We start from the raw sequence: 23,133 nt of genomic DNA on the forward strand, positions 1-23,133 counted from the left end.
CGTTAAACGACAGAGTTATATTGCTGTCCATTGGCTATCACCTCAGACCTCAAATAAACACCTTCCTCCTCTCTGAATCCCACTGCAGCCTCACTCCCTAGAGCCCTCCAATACCTGGTCAACTATTCAAGACACGAGGTGAATGAAACTACTTAAAGTCATTAATCATTCCAGAAACAGTCTCTTTATCTCAGGCACTATTATTTGCTTTAGGTGGGATGTGTTATTATTTGACAGACTCGTTTGACAGTGGTGATAAGCTACATAGATTGGCAAAGAATTGCAATGTGAACATAACTGATCCTTTATTGTGGGGGCCCAGGGAGATGAAGACATGACTCAGAGTAGCTATGTACAAAGAACAAACAGCAAAGAGAACATGGGTGATAATTGATGCCATGTAAGACCACATACTAGGTTGTTTGAAAGGATCTGAGTAAAGCCCAATTCAGAGAGGTCAGAGCCACAGGAATGTTGAGGTGACAAACATAATATACTGAGATAATTTGGGCATAGGCCTAACTCGTCCAACTAGACAAAAACAGAACATTATATTGATGAAGTATAAAAAAGGAATAGTTGTCTCGAGTAAACTGGTAAACTGGTGTCTTTGACATGTTCTTTCTGAGTCAGATAATTGGAATAATGAATTCCATTACTGTTTTTAAAATACATTCCTAAGTCTTGTGTAAACTATCCTCCCAGTAGACATTATCTCCTGTACTTTCACTGTCTGGTTACCTTATGATATTTAAAAAACCATAGGGATGGACCAGCATGGTGCATATTGGCCTATACATATTGACAATTTGTACTAGAGCGCCCCCAGCTGTGCTACTGAGTCTCATTCCAAAAACATTGTGATGGGCTACTACACACACAAACAACACAAAAACATTAGATAGCTACAGAGTAGATTAGCATTGTATCTGACGCACACATTGCTACTAGGTTGGAGATTATTACTCAACATAAATTATACTAATGTTCTTACTAACACAAAAGGCAAAGCCATCAATGCTCTCAAACTAGGACCCTTAATTTGAATTGGCAATATATTTCTAAGAAATATTTTGCGATTTAAAAAAAATATATACCAAAAATAATTGTATATTGGCAACAAATATATTTATTGATAAAACGTACGTATTTTCTAAACCTATGATTGCTTGATCCTCGTTTGGAACTCTGACCCTCCTCTCAGGAAACCACGTGGTAGTTCTATACATGCTGCTGTGGATGTTAGCATTATGAACACTGAATCCTTTTCCCGATAAATATTATCCAGTTCACAAGTAATCATGTCAGGCAAATCGGATTTCAAGATTAATTCAAAGTTTGCAGAGAAATATGACAAATATAGACAAAAAGAAGAGTTACAAAGGCGTAAGTGTGACTTCCCAAGCTTGTTAGCTAGCTAGCTAGATGGCTAGCAAGCCAGCCGTCATGTTAGCTAAAGTTATCATTTTCAACTTGCTTGCTAACTTTTTATCCCATTCTCACTTGAAATTAATCTTATTCTGTAATTTATTTAACTTACATATTAATACGCTCAGAAGTTAACTCAGCCATTTTTGGTTATAACTATGTAAAGTTAGCTAGCATGTCCAGCTAGATAGCAATTTAGTTATGTCTTGTTTTCCTGGCGGAATGCTTCCAACACATTGAATGGCTTGTCATGTTCATTATTGATTATTTCAGTGAAAGACAAATATGGCGACCAAGCTGACGAGAGTGAGTCTGGTTCAGAGTCAGAATCAGATGATGATAGCGAGGTGGTAAGTGCTATTACTGTATTTAATTTGGCTAGCTATATCGTTTCAAGTTCACAATACAAACACTGCCATGGTGTTCTGTTTATGGTTTGTCAGTGTTTTTGGCCCTACCTTTGTGTCCTTGACCTGTATATTTGTAATTTTAATGCAGACTGATGTGTGTCTTCTTAGGAACTTGACCCCAAAGTTGAAAGGGACTTCTACAGAACATTGTCTCTGCTGAAGAAGAAAGATCCTAAGATCTATCAGACTGATGCAACATTCTACACGGTGGAAGGTATGTCATCAGTCAGTGTGTCGTGTTGTTGCTGCAACTGATTACGGTATGACAGTTTAATTCTGTGTTGCTTGTTTGTTTAAGAGGTGTTTTTCACCACCCAACTTTTCATTCTTAATCAGATGCATCCATTGGGGATGATGCCCAGCCTTCAACTTCAAAGAAAACCACAGAGAAGCCAATGTATCTGAAAGACTATGAGCGAAAAGTTATCTTGGAAAGGGGAGGGTGAGTGAGCTGCAGTGTTCCTACTGTGCATATCTTTGTATCTCATTTTGGGCAAATGGTTTGACAATAACAATTTGTCTCATTCCCAGGAAATATGAGGATGATGACGAGGAGAGTGATGATGAAGAGGCTGCAAAGAGGAGAGAGGCATGTTATGATACATTGTTTGACACATTTACATGGAGGTATGTCACGAGAAGTCATGTATTGTTTGCCTTTGCTTTCTTTGACAGAGAGCTGCATCTCCAAGTTACATCCAGGAGCAGAGAGAATTGAAAGAGAGGTAAGGGTTAAATTCTCTCATAATCACTGTGTAATCACAACCTTTGCCCTAAAGAACATGGTGTATTTACACAAATAAATAAACTCTTGTTTTCTGTCTTTTATAACTGTCTTTGGAACATAAACACTGTGTCATGCTTGCACCAGCTTCCGTAAATTCATACAGGACAGTGATGAGGAGGGCAGTGAAGAGGACTTTCAGCTGCTGAAGAGGAGGAGCAAAACACAGGAAGAGAAGGTCCGTGGGAACCGGCGCCTGACTTTGTCTTATCATACAGTATAAAGCACTGCAGAGAGAAACATTCTATTCCTCTAACCTGTTATCTTTCTACCCAACAGGATAAAGAGGAAGAGGATTATGTGGACTGGCTGAAAGGCCAGGCAGAGCTGGGGGGCCCAGAAGAGGTGCAGGACATGGTGAGTGATGGAGAAACTGTTGGAATAGAGGGCAAGAGAGCGATATGTAATGACCTGCTGTGACTGAAATATGTGCTGTGTGTTGAGACAGAAATACTTGAGGGACTATTGGAACGACCCAGAGCTGGATGAGAAGGAGTGTTTCCTTAGGGATTTTGTCCTGAATAAGGGCTACATGGAGAAAAATGACGTGGACGGGTAAGAGTTATTTACACAAGTTATTTTATGTGTCTACACATATGTTTTGTCCATGTATGCTTTCAATTGTAATCGTAGAGCAGTGCTCAGCACCGCTCTGACTGTGTACTAATCTGCCATGGCTGTGTGCAGGATCCCCAGCTATGACGAGGTGGTGAATGATGACGTGGAGGACTCAGAAGAGGATGGGGAGTCATTCTTGGAGCGCCAGGAGGACTTTGAAAGACACTACAACTTCCGCTTTGAGGAGCCTGATGCACAGAAGGTGGACTTTCCCGTCTCTACATGCACATGTCTGTTTGTATGGTGTAGTGTATGTACCTTGGTCTCATATAGTATCTTAATGTTCCTTACAGATCAAGACTTACCCCCGTACCATTGCCACCTCTGTCCGCTCCAAAGACGAGCGCAGGAAGCTCAAAAGGGAGGAAGTGAAGGATAGGAAGAAAAGGGTCAGTAGACTATTTTAGTTAATCTTATACATCACTCCATCCCTTCCTCATTTCTCTCACTCTCCCAACGAACCGACCTGTCACTCTTCTGGCCCCTGCAGGAGAAGGAGCAGAAGCATGAGCAGCTGAAGCAGCTGAAGAACCTGAAGCGTAATGAGATCATGCAGAAGCTGCGGCGGCTGCAGGAGCTGACAGGCAACGAGCAGCTGGCCTTCAGTCAGGTGGACCTGGAGGGAGACTTTGACCCCCAACAGCATGACCAGCTCATGCAGGTGACCACTCGCACACCTCAAGAAGAGAAACGGATTGTAAATAAAGACACTCCTCTTATTGTCTCTCCCTGTATTTTTATCTTCTTCCAGAAATTCTTTGGTGATGAATATTATGGAGAGGAAGAGGGGGAGAAGCCCCAGTTTGAAGTTGAAGAGCCAGAGGGTGGTAAGTCACTCGTTGCTGATTTTATTATCTCAAGTAGAATCTAATACTTTAGAATCGGTGGCATTGTAATAAGGTAGCTTTCTCTGTCCTGCAGAACACTGGAACTGGGACACATGGACAGGAGAGGTTGGAGACAAGGAATATGGTGGTGAAGAAGAGGAGCATGAAGGAGAAGAGTATGACCAGCCAAACTGTGAAGATCCAGACTTTATTGTGAGTTCCTCTAATATGACCATCACTTCAGCATTGCCTGCAGACCTTAAGAAACACGTTTAGTGGCGGCTAGTCAGAAATAAAGGTCTCATTGGTGTTTTAGATTGTATGTGACTCACTCATCTGAATTCTCACTTGACTAGATGGATGCAGACTATGATCCCAGTCAGCCAAGCATCTCCAAGAAGCAGAAGAAAAAGGAGAAGATGAAGGTGGATGCCCAGCTGATGGGAAAGAAGAGAAAGAAGTCTCATTTTGCTGAGGTCATTACCCAAAACAAGCCTGTGTTTGACCCCCGTAAGTCTCAGGAGGTTCAGCACCATGAATCTTGGGTTATTTTCCATAACCTTTTAGATTCTGTTCGATGTACTATAGATATTGAGACTGAATGCTCTTTCATGCATCCATCCTTTGTGTTTCAGAGGAGAAGTCCTTTGAGCAGTACCTGGACGAGTACTATAAGCTGGACTATGAGGACATCATAGATGACATCCCCTGCAGGTTTCGCTACAGGCAGGTCCTGGCCAATGACTTTGGCCTGTCCACTGACGAGGTGAAACTGGGAGCCCTAGTTCCTACTAGGTTGTCTCAGGGTTGGGGTCAATTCAGGAAGTACACTAAAATTCTCATTCTTATGCCTTTCAATTAGAAAAGTTTGGAGTTTGGTTAACTTTTTTAGTTGTCTGGAATTTAAATATAATTTACCCCCCCAACCCTGGGTTGTGCTATAGTGTTGTACTGTACAGACCCTGAGTCCTGCACTGATGAGCTGAGATGTGACTGACCTGGTATTGCCACCCTCCGGGGACAGCTCTGACCAGGGCATGACTTCAGTTAATCTTCTCTCTGAGCAGACGAGGATGAGGAGACAGAATGATAGAAAGGGAAATGCTTGTATGCACCGAGTTATTAACATGCTTGGAGCCTTATCTGCACAAATTCGGTTTAAAGTCATTTCTGTGGATTTAGCATCTATGTTTAAAGTGGCTGTATGAATGTGTTACTATCACAGAAAGTAACTTGTTCTTCCCTCAGATCCTGGGAGCAGATGAGAAAGAGCTGAACCGCTGGGCCTCGCTAAAGAAGACCTGCATGTTCAGGTACTTAACCTGGTCTCAAAACAGTAGGCATTTACTAATCAGCTACTTATGGGGAAAATGGTCTTTCAGATTTTTCCTTTTCTATTTTTTTCTTCAATCTCCTCTTCAGGTCTGACAAGGAGGAGATGAGTGATTTGCAGAACTACAAAATCAAAGGACAAAATGTGAAGAAAAAGATAGAAGTATTGAACTCTTTCTATGCTGAGTGAGTATTCTACCATATGCAGATTGGCATAATATGTTCTCTATGAAATCTGAAAACGGAATTATCGTCATTGACCAATTTGTGCTCATATTTCTTTGCAGGGAGGACAAAGCAGAGGGCAAGACCAAAGTGGGTAAGAAGAGAAGAGACAGGATGAAGAATGCAGAGAAGGATGACAAGGATCTGGAGGATGATGATGATGAGGCTGGACCCAGTCAGGAAAGCTCTGCATTGGACTCTGGTGAGGGGGTGGTAGTCCAGGCACTGAGAGAGGCAGGAGACCAGGAAGAGGAGTTCCTGGTACCCAAATCCAAGAAGTTGAAACTGGAGCAGGAAACAGTTGCTACCACTCAGGAGACTGCCAACACAAGGACTGAAAGGCCAAAATTGCCCAAGAAGAAAAACAGGCACCCAGGAAGCCGCCTCATGTCGGGGAAGGGGCCCTTCAGGGTGAAAATGGGTGGGCGAGAGTTCAGCGGACAGAGACTGAAGGCCTATGGACTGAATCCCAAGAGACTGCACTTCAGGCAGCTTGGCAGGCAGAAACGAAAGGCTCAAGAGAAGACTGAGAAGCAAGGGATCAAGGAGTGAGGGATCCCTTGCAGGGTCGTTACAATACTATAAATCATTGGTTCCCAACCAGGGGTACTTGGCCTATCCACGGAGTATTTGAGAATAGACCATAGGTCTACTGGTAAAATGTATTCCGGGCAGTGCAAAATTCAGTTGGTGGTACAGTAATCGAAAAAGGTTGGGAACCACTGCTATACGTTGTTCATCTAACGAAAGTTAAACTCCGTGGGTCCATCAGGTTCCATTGTGTAAAATAAATCGTGCAATCATGACATTGGCGCCCCCATGTGGATCTAGCCAATCACAACGCTGGATATTTTTGGCGCTTTCTATTAATTCGATATTTTCAATTGTAGGCATCTACTTATTGTGTATGTGAATAAATACTTTACATTTGTCCTGTAATTTAGTTTTTTGTTTAGAAACAAATTCCGTCAGGCACTTTCGCTGGCACCTCATGTTAGCGCGCGCGTTCGCAGGACAAATTTGAATTACGGAAACGACTGAAGTGAAGCAAAACTCAGTGGACTGTTTACATTCGGCAAAACACGGTAAGTCGAGCCTTGTTGTACAACTTTTTAAAGTATCTAATTAAGATGTTAGTAACCGTAGCTGTCGTCAGAGGCTCTGGGCATTAAGTTGAATGCTCTTTTCAAGCAAGAGCCTCTGCAGCTAACCTTAGTTAGACATAGCATTTTATTTTGTTGACCGTAGGCAGCAAAGTGGTGATGATGCACCAGCTAACGTAAACTCACACCGTTCCGTACAAATGTGCGCAACCGCAACATTCAAACGAGGCTACAAAGAAAACCAATGTGACTGTTGACGTCAAAATCGGGGGTGTGAACTAAGTTTCTATTCATCGACATGGTAATTAATGGCTCTATAGTATTGGATCATTTTTTTTTGCTTTATGCTTGCTGTACGTTACGACATGACACGTCAAGACCCTCCGTTACATCTTGACGTGTCATGTCGTAACGTACAGCAGCATAAAGCGACAATTTCTGTCTTACAATCTCTCACCACCTGGTGTAGCACTTCTATCATTTAAAAACAAGAAATGGACAATGACAGGGGTAAGGGGGGGATACCTAGTCATTGCATGCGATCATCATTCTCAAAGCCGTGGTTCACTTCTAAGATCACTTTAGCACCGCCCTAAAAACATGATTCAAATTTGACACAAACCTTCAAATAGGTATGTAATGACACTATTAACTCTTTATAGTGTTTTATTTACATTTTAGAGGCGATAAGTTGGACAGGTCGAGTGGGGGAAAAACTCCAAAGACCCGAAGGGCTCATTGCCTTGTTAAATTATGCAGAAACGGGCAGCGTTTAGGTCATGTAATTGAGAAATTTTGCTTTACAATGGTATTGACATTACAGTTGATCTGGAAGTATTACGTTTTTGGGGTGCTAAAATAAGGGCAATTGTACGGACCAAGGCGATGTACGAGTTTACGTGAGTTTAAGTTAGTCTGCTCTAGAACAGGCAGTAATTTATAATCTATTTCTACTAAAATTTCCACAGAAAAGACGTGTCACCATGCTTCAGGACGTTATGGACACGGGAGAGTCGATGGTCAAAATACTGAAAAGCAGCAAAGCTGACGATGAATTAAGAAAAGTGAGAGAGAAACAGCAGTCTTTCTTTGAGCGACACATGGACACGATGAAAACCATCACACTGGTGTTAAACGGTAAGGAAAAACAATAAACTTGTAGATCCTATCATATGATAACTTACTTTCCATACCTTCAAGATATATAGCTTAATCTTGATCGCCATTGTCCTCAGGTGTAGTTCAGTGTGAGGATGAGGCGAGCCAGAAGCTGCTGGACATGGAGAGGCAGAAGAGCCAGGCAGAGTGGGAACTAGACAGCCTGGAGCAGGAGCTGCAGCAGTGTACAGCAAGGAGCCAGAACATGGACTCAGAACTACAGTATCCTTCACCCAGTCATGCTCTGTCTCTACACAGAACAAGTTCTAAATGTACTGCAATTGGTGCTCTCTAACGTGCACATGAATGCTGTGTTGCCCAGATAATACATATAGGGAGCAGTCACATTCTACCCAGAGCTTGTCCATTGCTGCAGGCTGACCAGGCTGCCATCCATTGATGAAAGTATTTTGAGATTTCAGTTTATATGCCATACAGTGAGCATGCAGAGGATCCTCCTGGTGACTAGCGCGGAAGTGTGTTAAAATCTGCAACAACCCCTTTAAATCAGCTGTTTTTTTTAAAAGAGAAATGCATGCATGCACAGATTTTTTTTTAAAGAAGAAAAAAAAGCTACATAGATTTGATCTACTAGCTAAATGTCTTTATCACGTTACACTTATTTTTGGACTCCACCCCTGTAAATGTAATTCGCCTGATGACATACTAGTGGACAAGGATTATTATTTAATACAAGCAAATTTGTTCCTCACCTCCGCTCCTCAATTCCCCTTGACCTTTTTCAAAATCAGGCAAGGAGAGGTTGGAGTTGAGGAGTAGTAGAGGATGGAGTTGAGGAAGCGAGGAGTCGAACAGCACCAATTGAGATTCTCCCCGTGTTGGTTTCCTTGACCTGTTCCTCAGGTTCCTGCAGAGGAAGCTGGAGAGTCTGCGTGTCTCGGAGCAGGAGCTGCAGACCCTGCAGCAGGAGGTTGATGATGACACTACGGAGGTCATCCCATCAGCCATGTGAGTAGGACTAACAGCATACTGAAATAATCACTCCCAACACCACACGAGCCCACCACACGAAACCATGATAGTCGGTGAGCATTGATCTCACATCATGAACAGCATGGTGCAACTTGACAAACTGTTAATTCTGCAGATACGTGGCCCAGTTGTACTACAAGGTGACCAAGATCAAGTGGGAGTATGACACGGAGCCACACATTCTGAGAGGAGGTATTTGTCACTGCATAACTGTTTTTCCATCACAAAGTCATAAATGTGGAGTTCTTGTTTAATGGCTGGCTGATGTGGGTTTTAGTTGCGTTTTAACTAAAGTTTGAGTGTACTTTAATCACTTTCAGTGCACTATGGAGCTGACCTGGCCACACCAATCAACATAGACACCTCTGTGCTGTCTCGGTGTTCAGTCAGTGATGAGCTGTGGAACTTTGTCAGCACTGAATGGTAGAAGAGATCAAAGGAAAGTTGCTATATTTGTCCAGTAGTTGGATTGTCTGTTGTTTGTGTTGTGTGTTGTAATACATTTGTTTTATACTAAGATTGTATTCCTATTGTTGGTATTGACTTCCATGACATTTTGTTATATTGAATAAAGTAGTTTTCCTAAACATCACATTACTTAGAACAATTATTTGAGTAGTAACCTATAACCCTAGCTTTTATTTGTATCTACTTTCACCATAGTCATTATGATTTTTATAGAGACTTATTTTCTCCCAATAGGTAATTGCAAGCCGACTGCTTTTTGATACAGTACTGAAATTACTGTATTGAAAAGTTGGGTGCTGCTCACCTTTTTAATGCAATAAATGTCCAATGTGAAGGTGTGCTTATGCAACAGACAGTATTCTGTACTGCGTTGCAGCAACAAAACATTTTTAAATAACTTTTATTTGCAAACTTTGTGAGTTTCTGGAATGGTAACTGTTATTCATGGTAAATGCTATTCCTCCATGGGCTTTCCATGTCTAAAGCAAGGAGGATGCACAATTGGCTAGTGTTTCTGAGATTTTGGTTTAATAACAAGTTTTTTGCTCACACACAATTTATGCAACTCTTACCATTACCCTTCATTGCACGTCCCACACGTTTTGTAAATGAGTCATTTTATTGCCGATGCTTAGGTAGGTTTCTGCCAGTGTAGCATGTGGTGAGTAGTTGATTTGATACAGGGCGGGGGACAGGTTTCGTTTGGATCTCAACTCGTGTAACCCCGTCAGCTGGTGGTTTCTTGTTGATAATCTTACTGGAAACGGGGCGTCAAGTATATTGTCCCCAATGACTGCTGCCTTCTCTCTGTGTTGCCACAAGCACATGCCTTCTTCTTGGGTAGTTGCTTGTGGTATGGATTTGGTGCACTGTGGGTTAAGTGGGGGGTTTGTTGCGTGTGCTTGTGTGTTTACTTCAATAACTTCAGCATCGATCCGACGTTTACATTTTATTGTGATATACAGTACATCGTTTCTTTGGCATCTGTCTCTGCTCTATCGTGGGAAACTACACCTTGGTGTATATGTATATTTTGGAGACTGATCCATCTTCTCAAGTGAATTAAGTTGACATTTGCTTATCAGTGTTTATGCACTTTTCAGTGTTGAAGTATATGGTATGTGATGACTATATAGGTCAAAGCCTTTTATAGCTGGTGGATGATGGGAGTGTAAGCTTCCTGTGAAAGATCTGAAACATCGCACTCACCACATTGACAATAGCACTTTCATATTATCACACATGAGGCCTCTGGCTTCACAAAGATTTGGTGAGAGGAAATAATTAGATTAAATGTTTGTATGGATGTTTATTCTGCAAAACAATGACCAAAAATACTTTTTTTGTAGATGTTGTTCACATTTATTTATCGTTTGAATGTACATATAAAACATTGGCAGTGGCCTCATAAATTAAGTTTAGTTCAGAAAAAACAAAATACAGATACTATAGTTCATTTTATTTACACAATATACCGTATAGTACAGTGAGACCGATATATCTTTTTTCATTTGTACATTTATATACAATGTGAAATATTTCAATTGCTTGCTTTCAAACATCACTGCTGTCACAATGGAACGTTATACATGGAACCCCAAGCATTTGTGGTTTGTCTTTACTAATGTCTATTAACCACTGTTTACAGAAGATACACCTAACACTTCATTGCATGAGAGGGATATTCTCCAGCTTGTTCAGGAAAGTTCAGAAGGCTATTGTTTTTGTGAACAGGCTGTGTTCAATATGTTTTCCATACTTGTGAGTCCACAAAACCAGAGCTGTCAATAAGCCTAATCTGTCCTTTTTATTGCTCACAATCATGTCTGCTGCTACGTGTGTTTTAGAGACCTCCAAAGATGTGCAAACCAGAAGAGGCATCAATGTGAAATTATCTGTGTGTCTTAGCCACCAAGCCTCTAATGTTGGTCTGCAAACCTCTACCCAGAATTCCAGATGACAAAAATGCCATAGTTCTGGCAGCAGTTTTGGGTGTGGATGCTTCATGTTTTAACTACATGTCATTATGTTTGTATTATGTATTTTCTCTAGAGGGGATATAAGGATGAGCCTTAGCATGACTCAAATGTATACTTTAAATATATGTATGACTCAAAATAAAATGTACTGAATGTGTTTTCAATGTTTGTATAATAAAAAACAGGAATAACTTTAATTTCACAGCTGCTGGTTGAGTGGTTCTCTTTAACTACCGGTAAATGGTCAATTCAAAATACTGCTACAAACATGAATCCATTCCTTCAAGGAGGGTTTTTCTATTATGCAGTTTGGATTATGGAAGATATACTGTATCTCAGCATCCCAGAAAAGGAATTTCACAGTATGAGAACAGCATTAATTCATTTAATGCTTCGCGCCGAGGAGTAAAAACCAACAAGGTATTTATTTCTCTAACACTTTGACTGAGGTTTGACTTCCTTACAAAAGACCGACCAGTCTTTAAGTGGAAACCCCCAGCTTATCTGTCTAGGAAGAAAATGCCAGACCAGGGGAGGAAGGCAAAACATAGGACAATGGTGGTTTCCGCTGACGTTCTCTACCATTGAGGTGAGAGGAAGAGTATTACTTCCTCCTTGCTTGTAGTTCCATTTACAACCCATACGTAACATGTAGTAGTCTCACAGCTGTAAGATGGTGCCGAAGATTGGTCCAGTCAAGGGGGTCTCCAGAACTCTGCTCTTACTGTAATTGGACAATTAATCATTATTACTGCTGAGTCACATTGGGCCGTCATGGACAAGTCATGTCTTTGACATCCTGGGGTAGATGGCTTTAATAGTGGAAGGGGTGAAGTTGGCAGAGGAGACTGTGATCTCCAGGCCCTCCAGCCTATGGGAGGGTGCCTCAGTCTTACTGGTACTGCACTCTAAGAAGGGCACACCTATCTTCTTCACCTGGCCATTCTTGGTGAGGAGGCAGCGTCGACACAGCAGCCTCAGGATGGCCCTCCTCATGTCCTTACTGGTCAGGGTATAGATGATGGGATTGAGGAGAGAGTTGAACATGGCGATGCCCAGGAAGTAGTCCGCCTTGAAGAGCACCTGGCAGCTCCGTGCCGGGCAGCAGAAGTCCAGCAAGAGGAGGATGAAGAGAGGCAGCCAGCAGATGATGAAGACGCCCAGCACGATGGTGACAGTCTTCAGCAGGGCCATGTACTTCTGGGACTTGCGGGCCAGGCCTTTGCGCTGCGGGCCAGAGCCCAGGTGCTTTGTGTTGGACCTAACAGTGTGGAAAATGCGCACATAAAGCACCACGATAGCCAGCAGCACAGCGGTGAACACGGTGATGAAGAAGAGGATGTAGCTTTTGGCGAAGAGTGGCAGGACGGTGGAGCACTGGTCCAGACGGCCCATACAGTTCCAGCCAAGGACGGGCAGCACCCCCAGGAACACTGACAGCACCCAGCTGGCCCCGATCAGGGCAAACATCCGGCCTCGCTTGGCCCCCTGGTAGGGCTTCATCCTCACCATGGTGACGTGGCGCTCAATGGCGATGGCCAGGAGGCTGATGACGGAGGCGGCCAGCGTTATAAAGACCCCCCCCTCCCTCAGGAACCACAGCACAGGGGTCATCTTTAACGTGTTGGCCCCTGAAGTTACAATGTTCACCATGTAGGTGAAGCCTGCTAGCAGGTCTGAGAGTGTTAGGCTGCCTAACAGATAGTACATGGGCAGATGGAATTTCTTATTCTTCCAGATGGCCAACAGCACCACAGCATTCTCCAGCACTATGAGCAAGCAGATCAGCAGGAAGGCTATGGCCTCTGGCTTTAGTCCATCCTTGTACTTGTTCTCCTTCAGTTTGCCTGTGTAGTTGTAGTGTTCTCTGATGACAGCATTGCTCTGGTACTCGCGGAACATCCGGAGCAGGTACCCTACCGAGGAGGTCATGGGAACCACAGTGGGGGCAGCAACAGCAGCGTAAGCAGCATGCGATGCTTCTTCCATTGGTATTCTGGGAATGTTGCTTTCTTTTTAGCTGACAAGATGCTTTCCACTCTGCGTCACATAGTTCTTAGGCAGTCCATAATTCAATATGTTGGAAGTGGGGAATGTACATTCCTTAGGAAATCTATCTTTGAATGTCGTTTCTGACAGATAGATCAGTCCAGTTTTTTGTATTTAGTATAAGAATGGATGGTAATAAGAATCCTCAATGTGATAGCATTATCCAAAACTGGGCAATGCCTGGACAATCCACTGGATGGCTCAGACAAGCAAGAAACCTGGAAACAAAATAACAGTATTGAAATACAGTATAATAGCCTATTTATCTGTAACAACACACACATGTAAAGAGAGGGGGGGGGGGGGGGGGGGGGGGCGTACATTCCTCATTAATCTTGTAATTAACAGCACCTGTCTTTGTTCAAATTCTAATAGAATGTTTTTGAGTATGAAACTAGCAAAGACATTACTCCACAGGTACCTTATAAATGAGAAATTACCAAGCTAAGGCACCATTAAAAATACATAATAACAGAAATCCCAATATTAGCGTTTTGACCTGGAGAAACTTGGCCTATTATGTCACTAATTCATATTAATCTTTAGCATATTTATCTTTATCTTCCAGCTCAGTTTTTTTGGGGGGCAAAACTGTCATTTTGCCTGTGAACTTTGATTAATTATCTCGACGCACACGTGAACAGAAATGTAGGCACACTCACATACAGTATACACATATACTTCCACTGACACCCCAACACACACATGCACACCCAAACACACACACAAACACTTTTTGTATGCATTAAATCCCCTGCACTGACTCTATACACACACACACACTGGACTCTACAATCACACATACTTGCACTAACACCTCAAAACACACACAATACATATGCCCACACATAAAACGCGCACACATGAATACTCTCTCTCTCTCTCTCTCTCTCTCTCTCTCACACACACACACACACACACACACACACACACACACACACACACACACACACACACATACACACGCTACCGTCTATTTACTGTCTATTATCTATCCTGTTGTCCAGTCACTTTGTCACTTTGCCCGTACCTATATATACACAGCTACGTCAACTACCTCTTACACATCGACTCCGTACAGGTACTCCCTGTATAGCCATTTTATTTTCACTCGTTATTGTTATTCGTTGAGCACTGGGTATTTATTCCTTGTCCCACTATTTCTATTTCTATTTTTTTAATCTTTAACTCTGCATTTTTGGAAAAGGACCCGTAAGTAAGCATTTTAGTGTCAGTCTACACCTGTTGTTTACGAAGCATGTGCAAATACAATTGTATTAAATTGTATTTGAGGCACTATTGCCTATCTGTTTGAAACATAGCATATGATAAAACACTACTTCAAAATTATTATGGATTGGGTATGCAAATGTATGAATTAAGTTACGTTTTTTAAATAACTATTAGTTATTCAAGTGTTTTATTATTTCAGAAAAATAACAAGACAACACTGAAATCTGTTGTTTTCATCAACTTATCAGTGGGCAAGTATAGGCTACAGGCTTGTATCAAAATTGTGAAGCTAAATATCTGGATTTTCCACAACATTGCTGAATTTCTCAAATATAAGACACATTAACCTGTCCTTGCTTTAGCCTAGTTATTATATGCCATCAAATTATAGAATTTCGATCAACTGTCTAAAACACCATTATATCTGTTGAATAAATAAATACCAAACAAGTGTCATTCAAATATCTATAAAAACGAATAATACCCCGTACAAATATAAGTAGGCTATTACACAAATATAACTGCAAAGACCTACCTTTTAAAAGTTTAACTTTGCCTGAGAACGTGTTCTTATTTTGCGCAGTTGTCTTTCGTTGAATACAGTACGCTCTCACTGATGATCAGACGTGACAGATTGTGATAAGAGAAAATAGACTTGTGCGAGACTCGACTTGAAGTGGGCTGGGCTGGACTCTGCCCTCCAACGCTCAGCCTTCCTCTCCTTTAATTGGCTTCTGAAGTCACAATAACTGTAGGTAAATAAATTGCCCGAGGTGGCTTGGAGATGAAATAGCATTACTCTCTGGTTTACAATTAATTCAGGAATGCAGTGGGAGGCATTTATGATCTATTTTGGCTACAGGCAGTGGCGCAAGCTGGAATGTATAAAGGTGCATTCTTTCTAGGTCAATGCCATCTGATATGTTTTTGATCGGTGGTTGTAAAATGGATCACTATACTACTTCCCAACCTGGTCTCAGAGCATTTCATATGATTCTGTACATAAATACATCACACTACATTTAGTTACGTTTCGTATGGTATGTATTAATCTATGTTATGTTTCGTATGGTATGTATTAATTTGTGGATGTCCATCATCCATTTCGTATTATAAGTTCCCAATTACAATTTGTATGATATGTTATAAATTTGCAAAATGTACAACATGTTACGAATTTGCAAAATATATGATATGTTATGAATTCCAATTTGTTGTGGCTAACGTTAGCTAGGTGGCTAGGAGGCTAATATTAACCTTAGCTATCTGACTAATGTTAGCTAGGGGTTAGGGTTAAGGTTAGGTTAAGGGTTAAGGTTAGGTTAAGGGTTAAGGTTAGGGTTAGGGGAAGGGTTAGCTAAAAGGGTTAAGGTTAGGGTTAGGGGAAGGGTTAGCTAACATTCTAAGTAGTTGCAAAGTAGCTAAAAAGTAGAAAGTAGTTGAAATGTTGCTAATTAACTAAAATGCACAAGTTTTCCGTGATGAGATTTGAACACGCAACCTTTGGGTTACTAGACATTCACGTTATATGCTTGACCAATCACTGATTCAGTGATTGATTTATTTAAGTTGAAGGCATTCAGTTGTGCAACTGACTAGTTACCCCCCTTTCCCTTTCCCTCCTCTAATTTTGCCTTAAGTTACCTTCTGTCTCATGTAACCATACCAAGCGTAACATATTATACGATGTAAAGTGTTGGTCCCATGTTTCATGAGCTGAAATAAAAGATCCCAGAAATGTACCATACGCACAAAAAGCCTATTTCCCTCAAATGTTGTGCATATATTTGTTTACATCCCTGTTAGTGAGCATTTCTCATTTGCCAAGATAATGCATCCACCTGACAGGTGTGGCCTATCAAGAAGCTGATTAAACAGCATGCTCCTTCTCCTGAGGACAATAAAAGGCCACACTAAAATATGCAGTTTTGTCACACAATACAATGCCACAGATGTCTCAAGTTTTGAGGGAGCGTGCAATTGGCATGCTGACTGCAGGAATGTCCACTTGAGCTGTTGCCAGAGAATGTTAATTTCTCTACCATAAGCCGCCTCCAGTGTCGTTTTAGAGAATTTGGCAGAACATTCAACCGGCCTCACAACCGCAGACCACGTGTAACCGTGCCAGCCCAGGACCTCCACATCCGGCTTCTTCACCTCATCTGAGACCAGTCACACAGACAGCTGATGAAACTGAGGAGTATTTCTATCTGTAATAAAGCCCTTTTATGGGGAAAACTTATTCTGATTGGTTGGGCCTGGATCCCCAGTGGGTGGGCCTGGCTCCCAAGTAGGTGGGCCTATGCCCTCCCAGGCCCACCCATGACTGCGCCGCTGCCCATTTATTTCAATTCACTGATTTCCTTATATGAATTGAAAGTCAGTAAAATCCAGATTTACTTTTACTATGTTATGTCTAGTAAATGAGACCAGACTGCACTTCCTACAATGATATGGTACTTACTTTTTCAAGTTTTATTGGTTTACTTCTTATATTTACTCACATTCTGAATGAAAACGTGGACCATGGTTAATTTTTTCATGATTTGGACAATGCTCTCTGTCAGTTCCCACACCTCAATGCGTATAGAGTATGTAGACCTTCCCTCATAACCGCACATGCTTCTGAGGATCGGGAGGATGACGGAAATACAACAATATGTGCACTTTGTGCAGTTGTGATAAATTACTACATTAGTATGTGGAAATGACTTAAAGGGATGGAGGGAGGCTGAGTGGCTGGATCCTACTTTCTCTAAACAGGAAGCCGTCTCATTGTGCCTAGAAGGGAGAGGGATTTCTTGAGAAACACCTATGAAGTCATAGTAAGACGGATTCGACACTGTCACTGTGCATTCCAGCTTAACGTGGAACACACTGTCCTTTGGGAATGCAATGCCACCTTATTCATTTCCCGTTAGAAGAGGACTCATAATACGTTGTAAACAAATCACATTTACCAAACACACATACATTGTTTTTGTTACTGCATGAGACATGATACTCTTTTTTAGTTGATTGGGTTCCATTCCTCTGACATGCTCCATCAGCTTCTAGAGGCTAAATCTATTTAAGCAATTTTTCTCTGTAAGGCTGTTTTATTTAACTGTTGAGGAGGCATACTTCTCACGTCAGCTGCTTCTCTGGAGTTAAACTATTTATTTTCTTGCCCCCATTAAGTAACTTTCAGTTGGCCCTGCAGTAGAGAACTGGTGGTAAACCCTGACTTGTCCTTCCTGTCTCAGTTGTCCCCGGGCCAAAGGCCCACCCAGTGGCTGCTTGCTAAGAAGGTGATCCTCTCCATGGGCCTGTCACCCGAGTGGCAGTTAGCCTCCTGCTGTGACACTATCTCACCATATCACCCTCATTAACACACAAAGAGTAGACAGAATGACACCCGACTCAGCCCAGCTGCTTCCCACAGTAGGAATCTACTCAGTGCCCCATTATTCTCCTTCAGGTCTTGTGTCTGTACTCTTCATTAGTCGCCCATCGCCCCTAGGGAGTATAGTACATGCATGAAGTGCTTTGGATTTGGATGATATATTTCTGTGACGTTGGTCTTGTAATGTGGAACTCAATGGGAGTAAAGATGAGTTTTTAATGTACCTGTTGTTTGTGTGCTCTGTGTGTTGTTGTCCTTTTAAGGAAGGCACGTTGCCAGTGTGGCTGTCATGTCTTGACTGATGAGCCAGAAATTCCCCCAAAAAAGAGGGTCCCTGTTGATCAGTCTGATAATTCTGCTTGTTTCATAATGATACAGGATAATTTCTCTCTTACTATTTTGTCCATTGTGGGATGTGAGAAAGCCAATCACACCTCAGTGTAGCATTGCATTCTGAGACTATGACAACTTCCTTTGGCTGCAGCATTTCAGCGCTAATCCAGTTGACGAGCAACATTCTCACCTCAGAATCATATTCTCACCTCAGTCAAAATAACACAGAGCCTGTCATACATACTGTATGAAGGACCATGAAAAGGTCATGAGAAAAGCAATCACACCTTCCCTCTGCTTAGAATGGTGTTTCGTTAGTGTGTTTATCCAATCAAGAGCGTTAAATATCTTCATCCTCTGATTCAACGCTGACCCCTTCACTTCACAGGGTCAACAGAACAGAGGATAAAAGTGAGAGGTTAAACAATATTTCATCTGGATGACACTGGTTGAACTCAAAAGGACATGTCTTCTCATCCATCCTTTGGCTCACCTCAATCAGCTTGACTAACCGGTGTCTGTATATAGCCTCGCTACTGTATATAGCTTTTTACTGTTGTTTTATTTCTCTACTTGCCTATTGTTCACCTAATAATTTTTTTTGCACTATTGGTTAGAGCCTGTAAGTAAGCATTTCACTGTAAGGTCTACACCTGTTGTATTCGGCGCACGTGACAAATAAACTTTGATTTGATTTCCCTTACTTGTTCCACACTATCTTATTGGCAGGATTCATCACAAAACATACAGCAAGCTCCACATGAGCAGAAAGTGTTTGCACTCTTTCTTCTCTCTTCTCTCTTTCTCTCTCAGTTAAATGCAAAGTGTCATATTTCAGATGTACAGTAGGTTGAGAGAGTGACTGTTTTTTAATTTGGAAGTTGTTGAGTTGGGCGGCTTGTTGACCCGATGTTGCACTGGGTGAAGTGAGGTCATGGGATTTCCACTCCTCCTGTCTGGAGCACCGTAACTGGGTAGGGTGGCTTGGACACAGCCTCTGTCCATCACAAACCTCTCACAGAGACTACAGTGGAGAGACTAAAGGACAGAGACTGACAGAGTTCATAAAAATGTCTCTGAACGTGCGCAACAAGTTGCTCGCCTGCCTTTCTGTGTAGAAAGTCCAGGTTTTGATGGTGATTAACTACAGCTTAGTGTTCAAACAATGACCACAGCCCAAGTTCCAAATGAGAGGAAGTAAGGGAAACATATGAAACTGCTGGACTTGTTTCCTTTCCATTACTGGTCTGCCTACCTCTGTCAGGCACGTCACCTGAGTCTCCTCCCAGCCACTGGCTGTCTGGAGCACTCTGAGGCTGTCCTGTGATGCAGTCCTTTTCTAAACCACACAACAGGACTCACTACACTATTCTGTCACAATTTGAATATGGATAGATGGATGAAGATTGCATCTGCCTCCCTCTCTTGTCCATTCCATGTGTGTGACTTCTAGTATGTAAACTAGCATGTCTTACATGGAAATGCATGCAAATATATCAAACATGGGCAGCAATTGTTGTATTAAGTGTATGGGCCATAGTCTCTACTCGCCTGTAGGTCTGTAGCTTTGTGTGTTTGAAATTCTCAAGTAGAGCAGAATGTCAAATTGCTGTGATCCAGACTTTTTGTTTTTATAAGGAAACACACTCTTGAAGTTTAGCCTTTGTGTGTAAGCCAGGCAGACTTTATAGAGAGGGGTGGTGCAATAAAACAGAAATGACACTGAAATGCATTCATTTATTTCACTGGGTAAACAAACTTGTTTTAATCTTTTCCCATGTACATTTTTCCTCTTTTTGAGTGGAACAGGAGATGGAAAACGCTTTGTTCAGTTTGATGTTGTCGTTGCAGTCAGCGGGGATTTTCTGGGACAAATAAACAACAGGAAGAGGCTCCCATTTGGGAACAGTTTGATTATACACACACTCTGCAAAATGTGAATGTGACTTTGTCTATGCATAAACACCAACATCCTCAGCTTTTATCTAAACCTCTACAAATCCTCACTCAGAAGCTGACGTGCATTGCTTTTTCAATACAAACCCCTACCACAGAGATATCACCCTAAAAGTGCAGTGTCAACACATTTTCCCTGCTGCTGTGTCTCGTCTATCAACATAATATAACAAAGCATTCCAGGTCCCCTTTTCACTGATGTAGCAACCTTCTGAAACACTACATTCTAGGGGTTGGTTTGGTCCCCAGCCCCTCCCCAGGCCTTAGGATAAAGGGTTTTACTGACAATGTTACACTTACTGTCACTTTCAATTCTCAGGCTCCCTAGCTGGCATCATGTTGGATGACCTAACATTTTTGCTCATGCTATTACATCTGTACTTTTCCAGGTTAGCTGTTGCTGAGTGTGATTTGAATGAAGACTCTTATGAAAGGCTGTTTTGTTCCTCGAAGCCGCACTGAATCGTGGTTTGGGATGAGTTCATCCTGGACGGAGGGATGGAAGAAAGAACATTCCCATGGAGAAGGGGCGAAGGGGTGGGGGTGTAACCGTTCTGGGTGAGTCATGTGAATGAATGAGTTAGGTCTTTCACCAGATTTATTCTAACTTTTTCAATGACCAATATGCACCAAACAGCCCACCATGTCTTAGTCAGGAGTCATATTCTGGGAAGAGCCACCCTCGCTTCCACACAGAGGGGGCAGCCATGTTGGAGGGGGGCGGAATCCGAAATGAAATGGTAAACAGTAAGACTCTTTTCATCAAGACGATGGGAAAATCCAGCATCCGACCCTGGGACCCTTTCCAGTTTTTGTGTTCCCCTGGTACACGATAAAAGACTGAATGTGTATTCATTGAATGAATGAATACACATGAATAAAGTTGTCTTCATTTTTCCTGTGGTGAACTCCAGCACTAATGAGATCTAGCCCTGGGTTCATACTCTCTTCCTGTAGAGAGGAGAGCATACCCTCGGACCACATCACCTGTGTGTTAGCTACTGAGGTACAGGATATGGGTCATTGTAACAGTGTCTCAATGTCACCTTTTATGGGTTTGGGGGAAGTAATATAATATCTCTGATTTGTATTTAGGATAGAATCTGGAAGTGTACAGACCTAATATGTAATGTAAAACCATTCTAATAAGCACACGTCAACATTAAAAATAGCTTTTTTCAGGCCCATTGTCTGTATTCAATTGCTGTACCTAACTACGACCACCTACAGGCCAGTCATCGTCACAAACATCACGATACCCTAATCCATTGTATAACCTTTCTACCTCCATAAAAAATAAGACCATAAAGTTGAACCTACAGTGTCAGAAGTGAGCCGGACTGGAGTGGCTGGCTTCCCGAGAGGAAGGTTAATCGTTAAAACATGTGTAAAGGCTGATAAGGCAGAACGATACTACTGCCATGCCCTGGAGTCTTTTTCTTCCCTTGTTCCGCTCTTTCTTTTGATTTGGATGCGGTTTGCTTCAAGCGTTTGGACTGTTGATACGGCCCTGTTCAAGTCAAGTCGGGTGCAGTGTAGCGTGACTAACAATGTTTTGAGACAATTTAAGTGTTCCTTCTTTTATTCCCCCTATGCCTTTTGGTGTGTTTATTAGGGTTAAATGAGCACAGTGGAGGGAAACCAGCCCACTGATTCCCTCAAGTGAGGGTCTATGGTGGTGCTGGAGATTCCTCAGGTTGTATGCCTGCACAGTTCTCTCAATCAAGGGTATGGATGTTTACATATAAGATGCACTTGGCTCAACCCGTACTCACCTGTGGTGAGGACGTTTGGACAGTAACTTCTAAAGTATAATGGGATCTGCAAATAAACAAACCAAATATCTCTAATAAGTCATGATTATCAAACCATCATTGCACTAAATCAAATCAAAGAATAAACAAGAAGTTTGTCTCTTGGACTATGTTTCTAAGGATGGGATTTCCTTAGCTCAATCCATGCAAACCAGAAAATAGGCTATATTTAAAAACGTCTGAGTGAGAAACTAAACAAATCTATGAGTTTGGTTACAGCACCCAGCTATCGCTAGACGTCTCGCTTTCTGTCTTCTTCCACCCCCCTCGCCTATATGTTAAATATATGTTCCGTATATTGTTTCATAGCATTCCCTAAAAGCGGAACGTAAACCCTTAATTATGCGTGTGCTCTGTCAGTGTGGTACGGGCCGCTCTGGGGGAAACCAGGCAGCTGTTAGAGTTACCCAGACCATCACAGAGGTTCTGCCGTGCATGTTCCACTGATGCTCAGCTTAACCCAAACCAAAACTATTGTTGTCTCTGCTTCTCTGATTTCCTGCACTACGTCTCACATAAAAGAGAGAGTAATGTTTGACCTTTCATTGTAGTGAAGGGCTTAAATTGGACTTACAACCCAAAGGCCTTTTATTTTATTTTAAAAACTTGTGAATCTAACTTTGACTCTTGTTAGAATATAATTAAAACCTGACATATTTTAGTAAGAGAAGATCATTTGTTAGTGCATGCTGCCTGTGGTACTGATAACCCCCATCACTACAGGAAGTGAATTGCCCTGCCTTTTGTGACTGTGTTGGCTGACAATAACCCTCTAGAACCCCTTACTGTAGATCTAGCCAGCACAATCTGGAGAACATAGTCTGAAGATTCAGACATGGGCCTGAGTTTGATGGGTCTCTAGCTACATCTGTGTCCCTGCCTCCCTCTCTCCCATCACCAGCGATTAACTTCCCGGTCTTGGGCTACACAAACCAGGACCAGTTACTTCTTATCTGGGTCATGGCGGTAGTGGTCTGTGGCAGTCTCTCTCCGAACATGTATCATGTCAAGTCGGTGCGTGTTGGAAACAGGCATCAA

General features: G+C 42.1%; 3 protein-coding genes and 1 non-coding gene across 6 annotated transcripts; 3 read left to right on the top strand and 1 right to left on the bottom strand.

Annotated features, from left to right (window-relative positions):
- The first annotated feature begins 1,164 nt into the window (after window positions 1-1,164).
- Window positions 1,165-6,559, top strand: LOC110538488 (protein KRI1 homolog). Its single transcript, XM_021625337.2, has 19 exons — window positions 1,165-1,386; window positions 1,702-1,778; window positions 1,947-2,052; window positions 2,175-2,280; window positions 2,370-2,427; window positions 2,514-2,563; window positions 2,710-2,800; window positions 2,902-2,979; window positions 3,071-3,177; window positions 3,310-3,442; window positions 3,534-3,629; window positions 3,731-3,901; window positions 3,992-4,067; window positions 4,162-4,280; window positions 4,424-4,577; window positions 4,703-4,833; window positions 5,316-5,380; window positions 5,490-5,585; window positions 5,687-6,559. Exons 1-19 carry the CDS (start codon window positions 1,302-1,304, stop codon window positions 6,174-6,176), a joined length of 2,289 nt encoding a protein of 762 aa, XP_021481012.2. The 5' UTR covers window positions 1,165-1,301; the 3' UTR covers window positions 6,177-6,559.
- LOC118937920 lies at window positions 5,037-5,134 on the top strand. The gene has a single exon (XR_005035329.1). It is a non-coding gene; the product is annotated as a Z30 small nucleolar RNA (small nucleolar RNA).
- An 11-nt stretch (window positions 6,560-6,570) lies between the features above and the next one.
- On the top strand, window positions 6,571-9,470 carry LOC110538490 (kinetochore protein Spc24). Of its 3 annotated transcripts, none has more exons than XM_021625339.2 (6): window positions 6,571-6,709; window positions 7,696-7,864; window positions 7,963-8,107; window positions 8,750-8,854; window positions 8,994-9,070; window positions 9,199-9,470. In XM_021625339.2, exons 2-6 carry the CDS (start codon window positions 7,711-7,713, stop codon window positions 9,303-9,305), a joined length of 588 nt encoding a protein of 195 aa, XP_021481014.1. In that variant the 5' UTR covers window positions 6,571-6,709; window positions 7,696-7,710; the 3' UTR covers window positions 9,306-9,470. The 3 variants fall into 3 exon arrangements, with proteins under 3 accessions (XP_021481014.1, XP_021481015.1, XP_036794478.1); XM_021625340.2 differs by having other exon boundaries at window positions 6,652-6,709; window positions 7,701-7,864; XM_036938583.1 differs by lacking the exon at window positions 6,571-6,709 and adding an exon at window positions 6,756-7,028.
- Window positions 9,471-10,642: 1,172 nt separating this feature from the next.
- Window positions 10,643-15,377, bottom strand: LOC110538489 (sphingosine 1-phosphate receptor 1). Its single transcript, XM_021625338.2, has 2 exons — window positions 15,143-15,377; window positions 10,643-13,592 (listed from the first exon to the last, which is right to left on the bottom strand). Exon 2 carries the CDS (start codon window positions 13,312-13,314, stop codon window positions 12,109-12,111), a length of 1,206 nt encoding a protein of 401 aa, XP_021481013.1. The 5' UTR covers window positions 13,315-13,592; window positions 15,143-15,377; the 3' UTR covers window positions 10,643-12,108.
- Window positions 15,378-23,133: the final 7,756 nt, after the last annotated feature.

The sequence above is a fragment of the Oncorhynchus mykiss genome, chromosome 12, assembly GCF_013265735.2.
Source record: "Oncorhynchus mykiss isolate Arlee chromosome 12, USDA_OmykA_1.1, whole genome shotgun sequence".
Classification (NCBI taxonomy): domain Eukaryota; kingdom Metazoa; phylum Chordata; class Actinopteri; order Salmoniformes; family Salmonidae; genus Oncorhynchus; species Oncorhynchus mykiss.

What these genes read in the sequence shown, in the direction of transcription:
- LOC110538488 (XM_021625337.2), top strand. Translation starts at nt 1,302, where the DNA reads ATGTCAGGCAAATCGGATTTCAAGATTAATTCAAAGTTTGCAGAGAAA. An exon ending in CAGATGATGATAGCGAGGTG is followed by an intron (nt 1,779 to 1,946) that starts GTAAGTGCTATT and finishes GTGTCTTCTTAG; the next exon opens with GAACTTGACCCCAAAGTTGA. An exon ending in GCAAAACACAGGAAGAGAAG is followed by an intron (nt 2,801 to 2,901) that starts GTCCGTGGGAAC and finishes TCTACCCAACAG; the next exon opens with GATAAAGAGGAAGAGGATTA.
- LOC110538490 (XM_036938583.1), top strand. An exon ending in CATCACACTGGTGTTAAACG is followed by an intron (nt 7,865 to 7,962) that starts GTAAGGAAAAAC and finishes CATTGTCCTCAG; the next exon opens with GTGTAGTTCAGTGTGAGGAT. An exon ending in AACATGGACTCAGAACTACA is followed by an intron (nt 8,108 to 8,749) that starts GTATCCTTCACC and finishes CCTGTTCCTCAG; the next exon opens with GTTCCTGCAGAGGAAGCTGG.
- LOC110538489 (XM_021625338.2), bottom strand. Translation starts at nt 13,314, where the DNA reads ATGGAAGAAGCATCGCATGCTGCTTACGCTGCTGTTGCTGCCCCCACT.